The 22,661-nt window shown below is 41.3% G+C and overlaps 1 protein-coding gene across 1 annotated transcript in view; it reads left to right on the top strand.

Moving 5' to 3' along the window:
- Positions 1–22,124, top strand: part of USP39 (ubiquitin specific peptidase 39) — a 53,396-nt gene extending 31,272 nt beyond the window's left edge. Inside the window, exons 9-13 of the mRNA XM_053717796.1 lie at positions 14,039–14,227; positions 14,326–14,468; positions 14,607–14,742; positions 19,958–20,044; positions 21,141–22,124. Of these exons, the coding sequence (XP_053573771.1) occupies positions 14,039–14,227; positions 14,326–14,468; positions 14,607–14,742; positions 19,958–20,044; positions 21,141–21,188 (603 nt within the window). The 3' untranslated portion in view covers positions 21,189–22,124. The remainder of the gene's footprint in view (positions 1–14,038; positions 14,228–14,325; positions 14,469–14,606; positions 14,743–19,957; positions 20,045–21,140) is intronic.
- The last annotated feature ends 537 nt before the right edge of the window (positions 22,125–22,661 follow it).

Genomic DNA, 22,661 nt, shown 5'->3' with positions numbered 1-22,661 from the left:
TTCCTAAGATTCTATCCTTCCTTCAAGAAGGATTGGAAAAAGGATTATCTGCTAGTTCCCTGAAGGGACAGATTTCTGCCTTGTCTGTGTTACTTCACAAAAAGCTGGCAGCTGTGCCAGATGTTCAAGCCTTTGTTCAGGCTCTGGTTAGAATTAAGCCTGTTTACAAACCTTTGACTCCTCCTTGGAGTCTCAACTTAGTTCTTTCAGTTCTTCAGGGGGTTCCGTTTGAACCCTTACATTCCGTTGATATTAAGTTATCTTGGAAAGTTTTGTTTTTAGTTGCAATTTCTTCTGCTAGAAGAGTTTCAGAATTATCTGCTCTGCAGTGTTCTCCTCCTTATCTGGTGTTCCATGCAGATAAGGTGGTTTTACGTACTAAACCTGGTTTTCTTCCAAAAGTTGTTTCTAACAAAAACATTAACCAGGAGATTATCGTACCTTCTCTGTGTCCGAAACCAGTTTCAAAGAAGGAACGTTTGTTGCACAATTTGGATGTTGTTCGCGCTCTAAAATTCTATTTAGATGCTACAAAGGATTTTAGACAAACATCTTCCTTGTTTGTTGTTTATTCCGGTAAAAGGAGAGGTCAAAAAGCAACTTCTACCTCTCTCTCTTTTTGGATTAAAAGCATCATCAGATTGGCTTACGAGACTGCCGGACGGCAGCCTCCCGAAAGAATCACGGCTCATTCCACTAGGGCTGTGGCTTCCACATGGGCCTTCAAGAACGAGGCTTCTGTTGATCAGATATGTAGGGCAGCGACTTGGTCTTCACTGCACACTTTTACCAAATTTTACAAGTTTGATACTTTTGCTTCTTCTGAGGTTTTGCAAGCCGTGGTGCCTTCCATTTAGGTGACCTGATTTGCTCCCTCCCTTCATCCGTGTCCTAAAGCTTTGGTATTGGTTCCCACAAGTAAGGATGACGCAGTGGACCGGACACACCTATGTTGGAGAAAACAGAATTTATGTTTACCTGATAAATTACTTTCTCCAACGGTGTGTCCGGTCCACGGCCCGCCCTGGTTTTTTTAATCAGGTCTGATAATTTATTTTCTTTAACTACAGTCACCACGGTACCATATGGTTTCTCCTATGCAAATATTCCTCCTTAACGTCGGTCGAATGACTGGGGTAGGCGGAGCCTAGGAGGGATCATGTGACCAGCTTTGCTGGGCTCTTTGCCATTTCCTGTTGGGGAAGAGAATATCCCACAAGTAAGGATGACGCCGTGGACCGGACACACCGTTGGAGAAAGTAATTTATCAGGTAAACATAAATTCTGTTTTTTTTTTTTTTTTTTTTTATGAAAATCCGGTTACCCTTGTGTCACACCAGTTTTCTGCTCCATTAGCGCGTCATTGGCTTTCTAGAGCTTTCGAGGTTGTTTAACCCTTTGAGTGCTAAGCACTTTCCCACCTGGGTGCTAAGCACATTTGAGGGTTTTTTAAATTTTACATTTTTTAAAATATATTTATTTATTTTTTTTACTTTTTTTTTCTTTTCAGATCCCCAAGACTTATACCGTTGGAAAGGTTAGACGATTACCTTTCCAACGGTGGGTCTTGGGGGTCTGTAGCTGTTTAGATGCCTGAGATACAGGCTTCTAAGCAGCATGCCCCCTTTCCCTATATTGTCCTTTGTCATTTTTAAATAAAGTTGCGCGGTGACGTCATCACGTCATTACGCATGACGTCACCACACAAAACGGAAAGCCCCGGCGATGCCTGACACTCTACAGGCACGATCGCTGGGGTGGGAGCCCCCAGATCTCCCTCAAGGTGGGAGAGTGCTAGTGATGGCTCTGAGCCGTCGTTAGCACCTGAGTGAGAAACTCTGCGACAGCTCAGAGCTGTCGTTAGCACTCAAGGGGTTAAAGGGACATGAAACTCACAGATTCTCTTGTGATTCAGATAAAGCATAACGTTTTAAACAACTTTCCAATCAACTTGCGTTACCAAATTTGCTTCATTCTCTTGGTATCCTTTGTTGATGGAGCATGAGTGCACTACTTGGTACTAGTTGAACACATTGTGTGAGCTAATAACTAGTCGCATATGTGCAGCCACCAGTCAGCAGCTAGGAAGGCTGCTCCTGAGCCTACCTAGGTATGCTTTTCAACAAATGATAATAGAAGTACATTTGATAGTTGTTTTAAAATTTGCATTCTCTATTTCAATCATGAAATAAACATTTTTGTTTTTTATGTCACTTTAACTGGTCGTTTTTTTTTTTTTTTAACTTTGTAAATTGAATGTTTGGCATAGCAAAGTTTTCAGATGAAGACATTTTTCACCAAAGATTGTGTGTCATGTGCCATAGAAGAAGATTGTGTGTCATGTGCCATAGAAGAAGATTGTGTGTCATGTGCCATAGAAGAAGATTGTGTGTCGTGTGCCATAGAAGAAGATTGTGTGTCGTTTGCCATAGAAGAAGATTGTGTGTCGTGTGCCATAGAAGAAGATTGTGTGTCGTGTGCCATAGAAGAAGATTGTGTGTCGTGTGCCATAGAAGAAGATTGTGTGTCGTGTGCCATAGAAGAAGATTGTGTGTCGTGTGCCATAGAAGAAGATTGTGAATAGTTCCACTATGTATACTGAAACTACACAAATAATGTTATATGTTGCCTGTGAAGGATCAGCAATCTTTTCATGCTCAAAAGAAGCAGTTTCTTTTAAGACATAAGGTATGTTTTGCATATGCAGTGTCTACTCCCTGAACAATAGATTCAACACATCTGGTATTCTGTAAATTTTTGTAGAATTTATCAATCGGTAGATCTAAAAGGCCAAATTGCACTCACAAAAATAAACGCCAGGAGGCTTTTAACTATTGCAGAAACATCATAGATGGCTACATTTCCAACATTGTCTATGAAAATCATTTGATTGATGTTTCTTGTTTTCAGCTGACTTTTTGAAGGTTTAAAAAAAAAAAAAAAAGTAGTTTTAATTTCACTAACTCACTACAGTACTTTATGGCAGTGAGTTCTACACAGTTTTCTTTTTTCTTCATAAATGGAAAGAGTCCACAGCTGCATTCATTACTTTTGGTAAATAAGAACCTGGCCACCAGGAGGAGGCAAAGACACCCCAGCCAAAGGCTTAAATACTCCTCCCACTTCCCTCATTCCCCAGTCATTCTTTGCCTTTCGTCCCAGGAGGATGGCAGAGAAGTGTCAGAAGTTTGTTTTTGTCTCTTATGGAGGGTAGTACTCTTCGACATGGGACAGGAGTTTTAAGTAATCCTGTCAGTCTCTCAGTCAGGGCTTGCATGAAAGTTAGAGCCCGGAGATGCAGGAAGAGTCTCTTTCTGCGAAATAATTCTGACTCATTTTAACAACTCCACAAGCAATCAGCGTTGTCTAACTTCGCTTCGCTGCCTGCTTTCTTCTCTCAAGTCCATGGTGGAGGTGAGGCTACTATCCGTCACTTTAAGGGCCGTGTTCCTGTTCCACGGCATAGATTCCGGTAAGATCGTTTCATTTTAATTCTTCATGATTGTACTGTAATTCATTTGTTCCTGCAAACTCACATGAAAAATACAGGGTCTCAGTGGGACTACTTTAGTATCTTGGAATCAAGGGTTAATATCTCCGGAGGGGGGGATTATTGAACAAGTGTTTTTTTTTTTTTTTTTTTAAATAAGTTTCTTTTTAATGACACAATGAGTCCACGGATCATCTTAATTACTAATGGCATATTCACCTCCTGGTCAGCAGGAGGCGGCAAAGAGCACCACAGCAAAGCTGTTAAATATCACCTCCCTTCACTCTCAACCCAGTCATTCTCTTTGCCTACGTTAGTGATAGGAAGTGGTAAAGTGAGGTGTTAGAAAAAGATTCTTCAATCAAGAGTTTATTATTTTTAAAGTGGTGCAAGATTATACTGCTTTGTTCTAGGGTGTAGCCATAGTCCATATCAGTCTCTTCAGAAGAGCAGTGGTGGCTTTAGAGCAATGGGAACTTGTGGGACATAATTCTCACTGCGCCTCCCATATACTGATGCTGCCCTAACTCTGAAAACCTGAGGGATTTTACTCAGGACTTTCGTTTATTTACAGGTCCATGGGAGGGAGAGGTCCTCTCAAACCTGGGAACTGCCTTGCTGCCAGGCAGAAGATGATGCAAGTGCTGGCTTTATTTCTGGGGGTAGAGGAACTCTGAAAAAGTTTGGGCACTTTATTATTTTTATTCAGACCTCATTGGACTTGGGCTCTTATTAAAGGGTTACTCAGATTCTCCTAGTGTTTAGGAAACATTATGGCAGTTAGGACGCAGGCACTGGGGCTGAATGCGACATGTGACTCATCTCCCTGCGGTCTCATATCTATAATAGCCGACCGGGAGATTTTATATTGAGATTTGAACTTTTGACTAAGCCGCTGTTTAAATTGAAGCTGTTCAATCGGTTCTCTTTCTCCCGGTGGCTGTACTTAAACAATGGCGACCGGGAGATCACATATTGAGATGTTTTATTTAGACTCCGATGGGCTGTTTGACACAGTGTGAGTTTTTTTTTTCCGTGAGTGGTAACAGTGGACTAAGCAGCTTTTAAACTGAAGCTTTTCAATCTAAAATTAATACTCTTCTTTTGCTCCCGGTTGCTCTACTTAAACAATGGTGACCGGGAGATGGCTATTGAAACACCCACGAGGGGCGGATCTTGTAAAGGGCGCCAACGTAGGTGCACTCCTCCTTCCTAACACTGAGCCTACTCCTTCTAAGGTAGAATTTGCTCTTAGCTGAAACCACTTCCTTCCTAACACTTCCGGTTATCGGAAGGAACGGAGCAATTTATCTCTGAGTGCTTGCGTTTAAGACAACGCTATAGCAAGGTCAGGACTTGAGTAGAGAGACTGTCTGACACCTCAGCTGGGCCAAACTAAGGTGTAGAAGGGGTTTAGCGGTTCTCAAGTTCCTCACGGACATATTCAGTAATTTCTGACCTCATAAGAATAAAGAAGTTACACTTTAACATTTAAAGAGACAGTAACATTTGTTACTTTATGTAATTATTCTTACATATGTGAGTAAGATTAAGGAAAATGTCCATAACATTTTATATCACACATGCAGTGCCCTGTGGTTCCTCGCAAACTCCATCTGGAGTTGCTGCTCAAGACATCACTTTTTTTAACGTCATGGCGATTTCTGTGAACAATGAAGTAACGTTTACTTTAAGTACGTTTTTAAGAAGATAAACAAAGTTTGGAATGTAATTACGTTTCTGATGGCCAGATGACACCTCAGCAAGATTAAGTTGAGGTGTAGATAGTTTCTGCATTGTTTGCGTGCTAATTTAGCTTCTGCACATAAAAATAAAAAGTTACTTTTTAAAATTTAGAGAGACGTTTTTTGTGTTAATTTTTGTTAAAGAATTCCAACTGTTTGTGTAATTCATCCTTTGTGACTCAGGATGTTTGTGACTCAGGATGGACTGAGCCCCTGCTAGGGATTTTTTGTTTTAGACTTGGATGCCAATGTGGTACTACCAATCCACTTCTATTTCTCATTTATTTCAATCTTTAATTGATAAGGATAGATTTGTTCTGAGCCTACTCCTTCTAAGGCGCATGCTGCTTAGGAGCCTATCGACAATGGTCAAGATATGCCACAAATTCTCCTAAGGTGTCCCAAAAAATGTATAGCCCACATGCAGTGCCCTGCGTTTCCTCTCACACTCCACCTGGAGTTACCTTGCATTTAATACACTGTTTTCCCTTGCTGTAGAATGTACAAGAGGTCATATTCACTCAGAATAGTGTGATTGACTCAGTTATAACTATTCCGAATGTTTCTTCCCTATAACTGAAGGAGGAAGATATTTCGGTAGTACCGGATAAGGAATTCTCAGTCTTGGATGAGGTAATACCTTTATCTGATTATGAGCTTGTTTTCCTTCTGTTTTAGCTTGAATACCTCCATTTGCTACTTGAGGAGGTTTTAGCTACTCTGGGTGATTCCGACACCAGTAGGTTATTCTAATATTGTGATGTGCCCTTCATGGTCGAAGTATTCCTGTACCAGATAGGGCTATGTAGTTTCCCCTTTTTCTTCTACTCTTGAAGAGAAGGCGATACCCAGGGGAAATTAGAATTTCCGCGTTAGCCAAGGGAGATACTTTTAGCATGGAGGATAGTAGTTCTTTCAGGACTCTATGCTGGTGAAGGACCCTATGGTTAGAAGTTAAAGGGTTTACATTGTCAACCTGCAGTTGGTTTGGCTACTGTTTCCAGTGCGGCGGCGTACTGGTTTGATACATTGTCTGTTTTTATTGGACAGACTCTCCTCTTGCAGGGATAGGAGAAGGGCCTTTGAGTTAGTAGGCTCCTTTAATACAGAATAGCGAAAAGGAAATTAGATAATTTTGTTAATTTTTCTAGGGAAATCATTCTACTACTCCTACCAAGCTGAATCGGGTTTGGTTTGGTGATCATGATCCCTGGGTGGTGTACATTGGGTCCAAGGGATACAAATTAGAGTTTCAAGGCTTTCCTCCCAGGGACAGGTTCCTGCTTCAAGATTATCGGCAGTGGCGCCGTATCTGGACAACATCCTAGTCCAAGCGCCATTCTTACAACAAGCAAGTTTCCACACGGACTTAGTGCTATCCTTCCTGCGATTTCACGGGTGGAAGATAAATTTGGAAAAGAGTTCCCTAGTCCCAAATTCGAGGGTAATTTTCTTGGGAACCATAATAGATTCCCAATTCATAAAGATTTTTCTGACGTAAGTCAGGAAATCAAAGATTTCGATACTTGTTTAGTCCTTCAGCCCACTCCTAGGCCATCAGTGACTCAGTACATGGAGGTAATCGGGCTGATGGTGGCGACAATGGACATCATCCCGTTTGCTTGGTCCCACCTCAGACCTCTGCAATTAAGTATGCTCAGGCAATGGAACGGAAGTTATGCAGATTTGTCTGCTCGAATACTTCTGGAGCAGGAGACAAGGGATTCTCTTCAATGGTCGTTGTCTCGGGATCATCTCTACCAGGGAACATGCTTTCGCAGACCATCTTGGGTGATTATGACAACAGACGCCAGCCTTCTAGGATGGGGAGCTGTCGGGGGCTCCCTAAAAGCTCAGGGAGTTTGGACTCAGTCAGAGTCTGTCCTACCTATAAAAATTCTGGGGCTCAGAGCAATTTTCAATGCTCTTCTGGCCTGGCCCTAGTTAGCCTCGGTTCAGTTTATCAGGTCCCAGTCGAACATCATAACTTCCGTGGCTTACACCAATCATCAGGGAGAAAAGAAGAGTTCCTTAGCGATGACTGAGGTAACCAAAATAATTCAGTGGGCGGAGGCCCATTTTTGCTGCCTGTCGGCGATCCTCATCCCAGGGGTGGACAACTGAGAGACGGACTTCCTGAGCAGACAGACCTTTCATCCGGGGGAGTGGGAACTCCATCCGGAAGTGTTTTCCAGTCTGATTCTTAAATGGGGTAAGCCAGATTTAGATCTCATGGCATCTTGGCAGAATTCCAAGCTCCCAAGATATGGTTCGTGGTCCAGGGACCCCAAGGCAGAAATGATAGATGCCTTGGCGGTTCCTCGGACTTTCAGTCTAGCATACCCATTTCCTCAGTTTGCTCCTCTTCCTCGGGTCATTGCGCGAATCAAACAATGATCCTCATTGCACCGGCTTGGCCTCGCAGGATTTGGTATGCAGATCTGTGGAAATGTCTCTGCGACCTTGGAGACTTCCTTCACCCAAATCTAGTTTCTCTGAAGCTGACTGCTTGGAGATTGAATGCTTATTTTTATCCAAGTGGGGTTTTTCTGAATTGGTCATTGTGACCATGATTCAGGCTTGTAAGCCTGTAACTAGAAGGATTTACCATACGATATGGCTTTCATATCTGTATTTGTGTGAGTCCAGGGGCTACTCATGGAGTAGAGTTTGGATTCCTAGAATTTTTTTTTTTCTCCTAGTGGGTTTGGAGAGGGATTATCCACAAGTTCCCTAAAGGGGCAAATATCTGCCTTATCTATTTCGCTTCACAATCGTCTGGCAGATGCTCCAGATTTTCAATAATTTTATCAGGCCGTGATCAAGATCAGTGCTGTGTTCAAGCCAGTTACTCATCCGTGGAGTTTGAACTTAGTTTTTACGGTTTTCAAGGGCTCCGTTTGAGCCTATGTATTCCTTAGCTATTAAAATGTTATCTTGGGAAGTTTTATTTTTGGCTGATATTTCTTCTACTCGCAGAGTATCAGAGCTCTCGGCATTTCAGTATGAGTTCCCTTACCTTATTTTTCATTCTGATAAGGTAGTTTTACATACTAAGTTAGGATTTCTTCCTAACGTTGTTTCTGCCCGAAACATTAATTAGCAGATTGTCCCAATTCTACTTTTCAGAAGGAACGTAACTTGCACGAGTTGGATGTGGTTTGTGCCTTAAAGTTTCCCCTGCAGGCGACTAAGGATTTTCGTCAGTCTTCTGCATTGTTTGTAGTTTTATCTGGAAAACGTAAGGGACAGAAATCTACGGCTATTTCTTTCTTTTTGGCTGAGGAGTATTATTCGTTTTGCATACGAGACTGCTGGACAGCAGCCTCCAGAGAGAATTACGGCTCATTCCATAAGGACTGTTGCTTCCTCATGGGCATTCAAGAATGAAGCTTCGGTGGTACAGTTTTGCAAGGCTGCAAACTTGGTCCTCGCTTCACTTTTTCAATATTTTATAAGTTTCTCTCTTTTGCCTCGGCTGAGGCCGCTTTTGGGAGAAGGGTTCTTCAAGCAGTGGTGTCTTCCGTTTAGGTTCCCTGTCTTGTCCCTCCCGTATCATCTGTGTACTCTAGCTTGGGTATTGATTCCCATTAGTAATTAAGATGATCCGTGGACTCATCGTGTCATTAAAAAGAACATTTATGCTTACCTGATAAATTTATTTCTTTTTTGACACGATGAGTCCACGGCCCGCCCTGTTTTTGTAACAGACAGGTTGTTGGGTTTATAAACTTCAGACACCTCTGCACCTTATTACTTCCTTTCTCTCCTTGACTTCGGTCGAATGACTGGGTTGGGAGTGAAGGGAGGTGATATTTAACAGCTTTGCTGTTGTGCTTATTGCCGCCTCCTGCTGACCAGGAGGTAAATATCCCATTAGTAATTAAGATGATCCGTGGACTCATCCTGTCAAAAAAGGAATACATTTATCAGGTAAGCATAAATTTTCTTTATGTGATTCAATCTGCTTATGTGTAGTGTTAACTGGGCTCGTGACTTTTTGGAACATAACAGCCTTTCAAAGTGACTCAACCTTACGGTTGGGCGCGCTTTTTTTGGTCTGTACAGTTCACCTTGTGACCAGGCGTGTTTACGTTGTAGTCTCTCATTTCCGCATTCCTGACTGTGTGGCGTCTGGTCCGCTGGTTCTGGTTCATAGGAGGTGGTGAGTGCCCCAGCCATTGTGGGTGTCAGGTGCCGTTTAAATTGTTTTATATGTAGTCCGTTTTTTGGTATCCTTTATCCAGTTATGGAGGATGCTGATGTTGAGATTGTTTAACTGATTCAGATTCTTCGTCCTGTGACAAATGCGAATTGGCCCCATTGACTCAGGTCAGTCAGTTATGTTCTTTAGGCCGTCCGCCTTGTTCCCTACCGCTCCCTACTACTACTACACATGCGAGTAACCCAGGTTATGTTTTTTCCTCCTAGGAGGGTGGATTGTTCCCCTCCGGAGGTTGTGGCACATTTTCCCTTTTACATGCTTTTGGCGCTTGCTCGTCTACAAAGTCCAGATGTTTATTTGTGCTCATGCCCGATTGGCCTAGGTTTCTCGGCCACAGGTGGGCATGTGCAGTTCCCTGCGGGTGTAACTGTTCCTGAGTGTTGTGCCTTTCGTTACAGGTTGGCTTGCTTTCGTGTTCTACTCAGACACGTGTTTGAGCTGTTTGGGGACCCTATCCTTCTCGGCTATGGGACTCATCAGTCTCCTCCTTCGAATGGCTCACCTTGTTAGACATGGGGGGGGATCACGTAATCTCCTTTAAGTCTTGTTATCCAGATCCTTCCCAGTTTTGTTGAAGGAACAGGGTTTCCATTAGGCTGGCCTGCAGATTTTCTTTTTTTCTTGGTCGTTAACCCTCGGGTTGCCTGTCATTTTATTTTATCTGGTTATGATGAATTTTATTTTTCATACTATGTTTCCTGCGGAAACTTTCTCTGGGATCGATACTCGCTGTTTGCTTCTACGGAAGTTGTTCGGGACACGTTCCATGTTTGTCTGTCTGTTTTTTCTTCCTCCTTCTCTGAGGGCGGATTTAGCCAGCTTGGCAGTTTTGACCCTGGTTGCAGGCTGCTCCTGCTTGGGTTCAGATCTTCTTTTTTCTCGCGGCTTATTCAGACACATGGCGCCTATTATTCCTTGCTGGTTAGGTTAGAGTGCCGAGTGCTCTCATTATTATTTATGTTTCTTGTTTTTACAGGTTTCAGCTAAGCATTCTCAAGAGGACTTGCGGGTCCGTGCGGCTTTCAGGATAGTTTCAGTCCTTAAATAGCCGTCTCTCTGGTGACTGGGTCAGTGAATTTTGCTGCGTCACTCTCTGTTTCCGATACCCTCGGAACCTAGAGTATTCCTTCCCACATGGTGGGAAGGTTAGAGGATGTAGCGCCTCTTTTTTTCCGCTGGTCGTTGCGGTGTTGATTTTAGGACTTGTTCTTTTAGTGGTTCTCTTCTTCATTGAGACCTTCTTGGACTTTGTCCGTTTCTCCTTGTGGATTGGGTCACCTTCGGGGGACTTGGATTCCCTTCGGGAGTTTGTTTTTCCTTTTTCGGGACATTAGACAGTGAGGTCTTTTAGGGCTCTGGTTAGGGGTTCTTCCCCAGTGTTGGGAATGCTCTGCATCTCCTTCCTAGGATAGAAGAGGTCCTAGTGGTTTTCCACTTACATGGTTCAGGTATTGCCATCCAGGTGGCATCCAAACCTATGTTTACTGTCCTCTGACTTCGAATCTGAGGTGATGTGGAGGCTTGTGTTGCTCTGTTCGGGTGACTTGTCCTCACGGTTCCCCTTGTGTCTGGAGCTTGTGGCTAGCTGGACAGCTAGCTCAGCATACTAATGCTCTGTGGCTCCTCTGTACTGTAGTAAACTGAGGGTTGCTAGTTCGATCCCCGACGAGGTCTACTCAGCCTTTCCTCCTTTCGAAGTTGATAAAATGTGCAGCGCCTTGTGTCCCTTAAGGGGGTTTAGCCGCACTTTTCAAGCACAAATCCATGTTAATGTTGCTTGGATGCCTGTTAGCTCTACTGCCCTTCTATGGCCTAGGAGGCCTTGGCTCTTTGGAGTGTTGGGCTCCTGCAAGGGGTGGTCTCTTCCCTTTGGGTCAGGACTTGCTTGGGCTTCTTGCTCTTGTTATCCGGGTCATTCTGGATTTTTCCCTAGGAGGTCTGTTTTTTTTTATATCAGACGAGGGATTTATGTTCCTGGAAGATTGTTTAATCTAAATATTTGTGGGGCCCGGGTTTTTTGTCCTGATCTTCCGGTTGTCGAGAGTTTTACTCTGGGTTTTCTCTTTGTGGATCCTGCTGTGGGATGTTACCGGACCTTATGATCCTAGGTCTGGCCTGGGGGTTCCAGTTTCTGGGGTACTTTTGGCTTAGCCCTTGTTCTGGCTGTTCTGTTTTACAACTTGGCCAGATTAAAGGAAAGCCGGGGCTCCTTGGGGCTTGTCTTGTGCTGGACGATACGGTTCCCTTGGGACAGCCAACTAATGTGACCTGATGGTGGGCTTTCCTGCCTAGCAAGCGGATGGTTGTGGTTGCTCAGCTGTCACTCTTGCGCCTGGTATGTGTGCTAGCACGATGGTGTTTTAAGGGGTCTTTCCGTGTTTGTCAGTGACATGGCCTTGTGTTCTCTTGGTTCTTCCTACGACTTCCTGTCTTCTGGGCAGGTGTTTATCGATGCTCTTCTTCAGGGGTCTCTTTGTTCTCCTTACGGGGGTGTGGTTCCTTTTTTAGGGGCCTCTCTTGTGTTCGGGAGGTTGGCACAGATTTTTTATCTGGTTCGGGAATTGGTCTGCTCTTTGAGTTGTTCCTTTCCATCTGGGGAGCTGCTGACTCCACATTGAGACTTTAGTTGGGAGGCTATGCTAGATCTCCTTGGGTTTAACGCCTGCTCGATTGTCTCTAGGTTGAAGTGGCTTTGTCCATTCTTCCACCTTTTGGGTGCCAGTCTTGCGGTTCCTTTCTGTTCCCTTGCTTTCAGATCTGCCGTTGCTTGGGCTGACCTGGCTAGGTGTAAGTTCTGAGATCTGTTGTTCATCCTCAGGTCTTGGGGGTGCCAGTGGACCTTTTTTTTTTTTTTAGTAGGCCTGGCGGCCTGGATTGCCTGGAGTGTGTCCTCTGTCTTGGAGGTTGGGCAATCATCTGAATCATCTATTCTGATCAGCCGCTTTTTCCTTACGGATAGTGTTTTCTCTGTCTTCCTACGGATGGCAGCGTGTTACTGGACTCAGATGTTTATCTTTCCGAGTTTGCTACTTGTAATTTTTCTGTTTGCTCAGTCTCTGAGTTCTGACGTTTTGAGGACTTTGCCTTCAGCTGTCTTTTCGGTCCTGTTGCACGTTTGGAAGATGTTTCTTCTCCTTGATGATGCCCGGTTTCTCCTTGTGGGTTGGGCGGGGTCTACCCTTGTTCTCTGGATCCATTCGGGTCTCTGTGGACTTGGCCTTCTTTTGAAGGGTTTTTTTTCCTTTATTGGATCTTGCTGTACCTTTTGGGTATCCCTTTGGCTCACCCTTGTCCTCTCCCTTTTGGGGATTTTGGTACTGTACTAGTAAGGGTTCTGTGGGGACCGACTGCTGAGCGATGGTTCTCCTGGAGTAGTGTTGGCTCAGTGAATCTGCTTTCGGTCTCTAGTTAGACTTTCGGACTATCTGCGGGTCAGTGTCTTTGGAGCCTTTTCCTTCTAGTTTTTTTGCCCGGCTCCGACGAAGCGAGGTTTGGTTTAGTTGGGTTGTGGTTATTTTCAGGCCTGGTGCCCTCAGAATGGGCTGCCTATTGTACCCTCCCGTTTTTGCATTCAGTGTCCTCTATAGCTTGGGTATTGTTTTGTCAAAAGTAATGAATGCAGCTGTGGACTCTTTCCGTTTATGAAGAAAAACTTAAATTATGCTTAACTGATAATTTTCTTTTCTTCAGATGGAAAGAGTCCACAGCTCCCCATCCGTATTTTTTCTGTGGGGTGTGTCTTATTTTTTATTCTTCTGGCACCTTTTCACCCTGGTATTTCTTCTACTGTTCCTTGTTCCTCAGCAGAATGACTGGGGGATGAGGGAATTGGGAGGAGTAATTAAGCTTTTGGCTGGGGTGTCTTTGCCTCCTCCTGGTGGCCAGGTTCTTATTTCTCAAAAGTAATGAACGCAGCTGTGGACTCTTTCCATCTGAAGAAAAGAAAATGATCATGTAAGCATAATTTGTTTTCCAGAACGTATTCTGTTTATTGTAATTTGCTTTTGCTTGTTGAAACAACCACCTATACTAATGTAAATATGACTATGGCAGTATTTTCTCTCTAAGAAAGCTATGCAAACATAAATTCTCCTTTTCGGTGCTGGTTGGGAGATAGACCAGCCCATTTAAAAGAGGGTTTTTGCAGCTCCTTGGGATACGATGACTTGTCATTTACTACTTGCCTGAACACATTGTACCTTTAACATATTTTCATCATGTGTAAATTCTACTCTTTGATATGCATGATAGAAGATTTGAAATATATGTAGTAGGTGCACTGCTATGACATTTTAAAAATGGACATGCCCAATGATTTTTTGATACCTGTGTATGCTGAGCCTGACTGGTTCAGCACCTGCGCACTACTTTGGAGCATCAATGCCTGTGACATATGAGCACAACCTTATCCTATGCATTTTAACCCCTTTGCATGTGTTTACCACACAGCAACAAACAATAGTTTAATAAAAAAACTAAAATATAACATAAAATGTTATATTACTCCTCTTGTATGTCCCATTAATATGTAGGAACTCATTAGTATATAATATAATGTCTCAAATTTCTGATCTGCAGCCTGCAGAGGAGAAGGAGCAGCTGATGCAGAATGAAGAGTACCAGGAGAAAATGACAGAGGCTCCCTTTATGTATCTTACCCTGGACCTGCCCACCGCTCCCCTGTACAAGGATGAGAAGGAGCAACTGATTATCCCTCAGGTTCCCCTCTTCAGCATTCTGGCAAAGTTTAACGGCATCACAGAAAAGGTATGTATGTTTTATAGCAGGTTTCTTGTACTTAAACTGCTACAGTATAGTGGTTTTATATGCAGCTTTAACTATGAATTTTCTGAACCTATCTATAGGAGTATAAGACTTACAAGGAGAATTTCCTGAAGCGATTTCAATTAACCAAGCTTCCTCATTATTTAATATTCTGCATTAAGCGATTCACCAAAAATAACTTCTTTGTGGAGAAAAATCCAACCATTGTGAACTTCCCTATCACGTAAGTAAAGCTACAGACATGCTGACAAGTTCTCTTACCTCTCTCAGCTTTGGCCATTGGTATGACTTTGAAGTTTTAAGTGTGTTGATATTTAATTTTTCTCCTATGAAACTGTGTCCTGCTCTATTATGTCTCCAGGAATGTTGACTTGCGTGAATACCTGGCAGAGGAATTCCAGTCTGTACACAAAAATACAACCTATGACCTCATTGCCAACATAGTGCATGATGGGAAACCCAATGAGGGCTCATACCGTATACATGTCCTACACCACGTAAGTGCAAGTAGTTTTGCTTTGTTACACCCCCCACCCCCACTGGTAAAGCATAACAATAGATCATATTTTAAAAGGGGTCTGGGGTTGCCATGTTCCTTATTCAGAGAAGAATTGCTTGTTTTTTTTTGGCGCTGGACTGACCTTGAAAGGATGATACTACAGGAAAGTTCTACTCTGTGTAGAAAGCTTATGAGAAGCTGCACCCAGGTGGTGAATCGCTATAGAACAAGCTAACAAGTTATTGAGCTTGTAGTTAGTTTCTAAGAGTGCATTTATCTTTGTGTATTTTATGGCTTTATCATTGTTCATTGAAAATGATGTTGCCTTGTCTGACTTTAGAGCTACTCATTGGAAACTTTATAAGTTGCCAACTTTCTGCTCTCACTTGCTGCCTGACTTCTGTAGAATGCTTAGTGAGAGCACACAGTGGTAATACACTGGGTGTAATGAAAGAGTAGAAAGCAACACCACAGTAAAACAAAACGAAAAAAAGCTGCAAACCATACATATTTTGTGTCTTGCAAGCTCAATGAAGCATGTAGATATGGCAACAGTAGCTTGTATGTATAATAGTCCTTCTTTTAAAGGACAACTAAAGTCAAAATTAAACTTTAATGGAAAAGGAAACCAAAAAAATGATTTCATGATTTAGGTAGAACATACAATTTTAAACAACTTTTTGGGTTTACTTCTATTATCAAATTTGCTTCTTTCTCTTAGGTATGTGTGTGTGTTACATGCTCTATCTGAATCATAAAAGAAAAAAAATGGGTTCAGTGTCCCTTTTAAATAAACAAGGATAAAAAGAAAATGAAGCAAATTTAACCCCTTAATGACCGAGGACGTGCAGGGTACGTCCTCAAAAAAAAGGCAGTTAATGCCTGAGGACGTACCCTGCACGTCCTCGGTGTGGAAAGCAGCTGGAAGCGATCTTGCTCGCTTCCAGCTGCTTTCCGGTTATTGCAGTGATGCCTCGATATGGAGGCATCCTGCAATAACCTTACACGGCCATCCGATGCAGAGAGAGCCACTCTGTGGCCCTCTCTGCACCGGACATCGATGGCCGGTATCGTTGGTGGGTGGGAGCCGACTTGGGAGGCGGGTGGGCGGCCATCGGTGTTCCCTGTGTCGTCAAGGGGGGCGGGATCGGGGGCGGGCCGTTAGGGGGCGCGCACGGGCGCGCGCGCGTGCACGGAGGGTGGCGGGCGGGCGCGTGCACGGGGCGGGAGCGGGTGGGAACCGCTACACTATGGAAAAATTTTTTGGTAACAAATGGCCAAATCTTGTTTGTGCAAAAGCACAAAAAGAGATCATGGAGGGGTGGGGGGTTGGTTTTGTGTGGGGGGAAGCTACACTGCAGAAAAATTTAATAAAAACTAAAAAAAAAACATTTTTTCTGTTAAACTGGGTACTGGCAGACAGCTGCCAGTACCCAAAATGGCGCAGATTAAGTTAGAGTGGGAGGGTTATAGAGCTGTTTGGGGGGGATCAGTGAGGTTGGGGGCTAAGGGGGGGATAGTACACAGCAGCATATGTAAATATGCTTTTTAAAAAAAAAAAAAAAAAAAAACATAGCTTTTATTTTAGTACTGGCAGACTTTCTGCCAGTACTTAAGATGGCGGGGACAATTGTGGAGTGGGGGAGGGAAGAGAGCTGTTTGGGAGGGATCAGGGGGTCTGATGTTTCAGGTGGGAGGCTGAGCTCTACACTAAATGTGATATTAACCCTGCAAGCTCCCTACAAGCTACCTAATTAACCCCTTCACTGCTAGCCATAATACACGTGTGATGCGCAGCGGCATTTAGCGGCCTTCTAAATACCAAAAAGCAACGCCAAAGCCATATATGTCTGCTATTTCTGAACAAAGGGGATCCCAGAGAAGCATTTACAACCATTTGTGCCATAACTGCACAAGCTGTTTGTAAATGATTTCAGTGAGAAACCTAAAATTGTGAAAAATTTAACGTTTTTTTTAATTTGATCGCATTTGGCGGTGAAATGGTGGCATGAAATATACCAAAATGGGCCTAGATCAATACTTGGGGTTGTCTACTACACTACACTAAAGCTAAAATTACCCCAAAAAGCTCCCTACATGCTCCCTAATTAACCCCTTCACTGCTGGGCATAATACACGTGTGGTGCGCAGTGGCATTTAGTGGCATTCTAATTACCAAAAAGCAACACCAAAGCCATATAAGTCTGCTATTTCTGAACAAAGGGGATCCCAGAGAAGAATTTACAACCATTTATGCCATAATTGCACAAGCTGTTTGTAAATAATTTCAGTGAGAAACCTAAAGTTTGTGAAAAAATTTGTGAAAAAGTGAACAATTTTTTTTGTTTTAACGCATTTGGCGGTGAAATGGTGGCATGAAATATACCAAAATGGGCCTAGATCAATACTTTGGGTTGTCTACTAAAAAAAAATATATACATGTCAATGGATATTCAGAGATTCCTGAAAGATATCAGGGTTCTAATGTAACTAGCGCTAATTTTGAAAAAAAGGGGTTTGGAAATAGCAAAGTGCTACTTGTATTTATGGCCCTATAACTTGCAAAAAAAGTAAAGAACATGTAAACATTGGGTATTTCTAAACTCAGGACAAAATTTAGAAACTATTTAGCATAGGTGTTTTTTGGTGGTTGTAGATATGTAACAGATTTTGGGGGTCAAAGTTAGAAAAAGTGTATTTTTTTTCAATTTTTCCTCATATTTTATAATTTTTTTTATAGTAAATTATAAGATATGATGAAAATAATGGTATCTTTAGAAAGTCCATTTAATGGCGAGAAAAACGGTATATAATATGTGTGGGTACAGTAAATGAGTAAGAGGAAAATTACAGCTAAACACAAACACTGCAAAAATGTAAAAATAGCCTTGGTCCCAAACGGACAGAAAATGGAAAAGTGCTGCGGTCATTAAGGGGTTAAAGGGACACTGTACCCAAAAAATTTCTTTCATGATTCAGATTGATCATGAAATTTTAAGCAACTTTCTAATTTACTCCTATTATCAAATTTTCTTCATTCTCTTGGTATCTTTATTTGAAATGCAAGAATGTAAGTTTAGATGCCGGCCCATTTTTGGTGAACAACCTGGGTTGTCCTTGCTGATTGGTGGATAAATTCATCCACCAATAAAAAAGTGCTGTCCAGAGTACTGAAACCAAAAAAAAAGCTTAGATGCCTTCTTTTTCAAATAATGATAGCAAGAGAACGAAGAAAAATTGTAATAGGAGTAAATTAGAAAGTTGCTTAAAATTGCATGCTCTTTCTGAATTTACAAAAGAAAAAATTTAGGTTCAGTGTCCCTTTAAATAGAAGGAAATTGGAAAGTTTAAAATTGTATGCTCTATCTGAATCATGAAATATTTTTTTGGGTTTCATGTTCCTTTAATGATTCAGATAGAGAACACAATTTTAAACATTCTAATTCACATTTATTATCTAAATGTGCACTATATTTTTACACACCTTCTGAGGCACCAGCTCCTACTGAGCATATGCAAGATTCACAGAATATACGTATATGCATTTTGTGATTGGGTTATGGCTGTCACATGATGCAGTGTGAAGGAAAATAAATCTGACTGAAATTTGTCAGAAAAAAAAATCTACTACTCATGGGAAATTCATACTGTGCTTTTGCATTGTCTATTTATTATGCATTTATCGATTATGCTATTCTACTTTCTTTAGTGGTCCTTTAACAAAAGAATCACCCCATCTATCTTAACTCCATAAATTATAATTTTTAATGGGAAAAAATTCCATTAACAAACCCTTAAAAGTTACACGTTTACTCCTATGCTAAATCACTTTGAAGTGGGGCTGTTTAAAAATCTGAATAGAAAATGACATGAACAACTCTATATATAAAAAGGAAAGATCTTTTACAGGTTACAAATGAAACGTATATAGGTGAAATATATAGTTATACTCTGCAGGTTATCATTTCAAGAGTAATTATTTGGGACAATACATTACTTGTCCATATCTGTTTCTTAATAGTGTTAGGCTTTTATATTTAAATATAGTACAAAATGTCATGATCTAATTGTGTACACGTTTATATTGGGAGCTGCGCCTCCAGATTTATTGTACTTTTATTTTCAATAAAGAAAGATTTTGACTAAAAAAAAAATGTTTGTGTGTGTATATATATATATATATATATATATATATATATATATATATATATATATATATATATATATATATATATATATATATATATATATATATACACACACACACACATATACACACACATTCATTAAAATTATGGTGGAGATAAAATTTTGATATTAAAATCCTCCATGTCTCAAAAGTAAATCAATAAAACATTTTTGCATAGGAAATTAGCACATCTAGGCAAGTATCCCTGCTTGCTTTTCCCCAATAAAACTCCATATACATTGTTACCAATGTATATGGAGTTTTATTGGGAAAAGCAAGCAGGGATACTTGCCTAGATGTGCAAATTTCCTATGCAAAAATGTTTTATATATATGTCTCTATTGCCTTAGTAGCCTTATCCTATTGTAAAAGGGACTTTAAGCAACCAGTCAGGATGTTTCACAGGCCTTGCAAGGGAGAATGGGTTTTTGTAATAATTTCTAGTCTGCATTTTTAAAACATGCTGCATCGCTTTCAAATGATTTAACATATAGTCAATGTGTCCCTTTAAAGAAACGGCAATGTGACTTTGTATCTATGCATAGTCAGGCCTGGGAAATTATCACTATAGTTTACCAGTCGGGAGGGTGGGGGGGAACATTTTGCTACAAAGCCATCTACGCTCCTCCCATGTCTGATTGACTCTCTTGCTTTCTATTGTGAGACCAACTAATCCAAAGCAAGAGGTACAGCTGTCAAAATGACAGCAATGACACTGTTCTGTGCATGTGCACGGTCACAGGATAGAAAAATGCATATGTACCAAGTGTATAGATGCAGAGCTTTACCAACTGGCTTCTGTAATAGGCTTCAATAAGATAATGCAGGTATGGGAGGAAAAACAATATCATGGTGAGTGGTAACCGTGCTACTGTAATTGTACCCAGCAGTTTCATGTCCCTTTAATATATTGGAATCGCCACAGAATTTTTTTCCCCAGTTACCTAACTTTCCTATAGCAGCATTATCCTTGGAAGCTTTGTGATGAAATACAGACAGAGTATGTTAAAAATGTTCTCTTTAGGGCACGGGGAAGTGGTATGAGCTTCAGGACCTGCAAGTGACGGATATCCTGCCCCAGATGATCACTCTATCAGAGGCCTATATACAGGTAACACAGGACAGGAAGAATTTCACTGTCCTATTTTCTACTAGCTGGGAAGTGAAACTATTGGCTTTTTGTAAGATCTTCAACCCTGCAGACCCCAAGCAATATGTATGGTTCAAGCATAGTGACATGCGCTTTACTTATTTTTAATGTGCCACAGACAGCAGTAATCTAGGTCAAAATTAATGATTCCATATTCAATTTGGAATCCCCCACACACACACACACTTCCTTAAAGGGACATACAATCCAAAATTGTTCTTTCCAATTTACTTCTATTAACAAATTCAATCCATTTTCCTATCGTTTGTTGAAAATCAGGAAGTTAAGTTTAGGAGCATACACGTGTCTGCAGTACTATATGGTAGCAGTCTTGCAACAATGTTATTCATTAGAGTGCTCAATGGCAGCACTATTTCCTGTTGTATAGTGCTCTAGACATGTGCACAATACCTATCTTGATATCCATCAACAAAAAATAACATCTAAAAATTGGACACTTTTTTTTTTTTTTTTTCTTTCTCTGTTTAAATCTTGAAAGGAAAAAACTTTGGTTTCATGTCCATTTAAAGGGATAGAAAGGTCAAAAATGAAACGTGGCATAAGCACATATCCTTTGACTGCCGTGCATCCATATTCAAGCACCACACCTCAGAGGATCAGCAGTAGCTTGTATGACACAAATGACATAAACCATACACACCACAGCCACCTCTCTAAGCAAGCATGGTGTTTGATTACTGGTGCACGGGCCCTCACAGGATATGTGCGTATGCCACAGAAAAACAGTGATAACTTTTACTAGTTGCATTTTTGCTAATGGAAGTATATTACAAAAATACTTCTGTTTCACATTGAAATGCACACATGCACATTTTCAGTTTTGACCTAACTATTGCTTTAATTCTGTGTTGCATGTCAAAGTTAATGACACCATAAAATTAAGATATCCTTTATAATTGTTAGTTTTGTTTATTTCCCCTCACTTTAATTGTTTAAATCATGCCTTTTGTGAATTATTCATCTTTACACTTGCAAACAACTTCCATTGCAATCTTTTTAGATATTATTACATCTGTTTGAAATGTTTGCTTTACAGATATGGAAGAGACGAGACGATGATGAGAAGAACCAACAGGGTGCATGAGACCCAAATGTCAGATGTAAACCAATGGGACGAGGACAGAAACGACCATGGAGAGAGATTTGAGAGATGCTATACGTGCATTGCTAAACTATTAAGAGCAAGATCTTTCAAGAAAATACTTCTGTCTGCGTAGCAGGCTTTTTGTTAACTTGTACAGTGTAAATAACTTATCACAGTCTGGGAACTGACATCTCGGAATCTGATGTTAAACCTGTCTTGTATCTGCTCCATCAAAATATCAACACCTTTGGCAGGCTTCACCTGCCTACGACTGCAGGTTCTCACAAGACAACCTGCACTCCGTATTTAACAAACAGCGGTCATCAGACCACTGCTTCCCTACCCTAAAAGGTGGTGAATTCCAATATCCCCATTCTCGTTTGACCGGGGAGATTGACAGCTCCTGCCCGCACGTGATTGGCTGTGCGCGGCAAGGGTGCAGCGTTACACACATGAGCGCAAATTATTGCTTGTGTTCAATGCTGAATTCTGGCATCTGAATTCAGCACGCCAGAAGCGAGCTGTGGTGGACAGGGGCGCATATGTGCACCCCATTCTGCCTTAGCTTGATAAATCGACCCCTAATGACTATTTGTCCGCCTCCTGTTTAGAACCAAGTTGTCACTAGTTCCAAAACAGCCCTTTCACACGTGCCTGGTGTGTTAGCCAGTGTACAGTGCAGCACAAACAATAGGTTTACTTTTTGCTGTTATTATTTTTTTTTCCCACCATTTACTTATTCATTTGTGTGTTTTGAGTGGGAAAAAACACTTCCCACTGAATGCATTTCATACAGCCAGATGTAATGGTATCTGTGTATATCTAGGTAAATGTATATTGCTTTCATTTCAATGGAATTGTCAACAGCTGTCCCGATGAAGTCAGGTTGTTAGATAAAGAATATTTTTTAATAAACATGTTTTTGTTATAATTTAATTATCTTTGTGGTGTATATTTTAGTGCACAGTGTTGTGAAACATAAATATAAGATGAACAGTACTTGCAGCAGTAAACAGAGCAAACAATGGAAGGCTTGTTGGCTGTAAATTGTATTCCACACGGCCAAAGTACAATGATGGAGATGAAGCAGTAGACTGTTCAGAATTTCACACTAGCAAATAGTGGTAGTTAAAAAGGTTTTTACAAAGAAATCCACTGGGGCACAGTCCTGATCAAAGCTGCGTAAATACTTGTATTCAATTGTAGCACAATTCCAAAAGCAAGTGGGGTTACACACAAGATAAATTGACTTAAAGGGGCAGTCTAGTGAAAATCAAACTTTCAGGATTCAGAAAGGACATGCAATTTTAAACAACTTTCCTTTTGACTTTTATCATCAAATGTGCTTTGTTCTTTTGCTATTCTATGTTGAAAGCTAATCCTTGGTAGGCTCCTATGCTCATTTCTAAGCCCTAGAAGGAGGCCACCTCTTATCTCTGCATTTTGACAGTTTTCACAGCTAGACAGCGCTAG

The sequence above is a fragment of the Bombina bombina genome, chromosome 6 (genome assembly GCF_027579735.1).
Source record: "Bombina bombina isolate aBomBom1 chromosome 6, aBomBom1.pri, whole genome shotgun sequence".
NCBI classification, from domain to species: Eukaryota; Metazoa; Chordata; class Amphibia; order Anura; family Bombinatoridae; genus Bombina; species Bombina bombina.
Note: the sequence above shows the minus strand (reverse complement) of the source record. Positions and strands in the feature narration are given on the sequence as shown.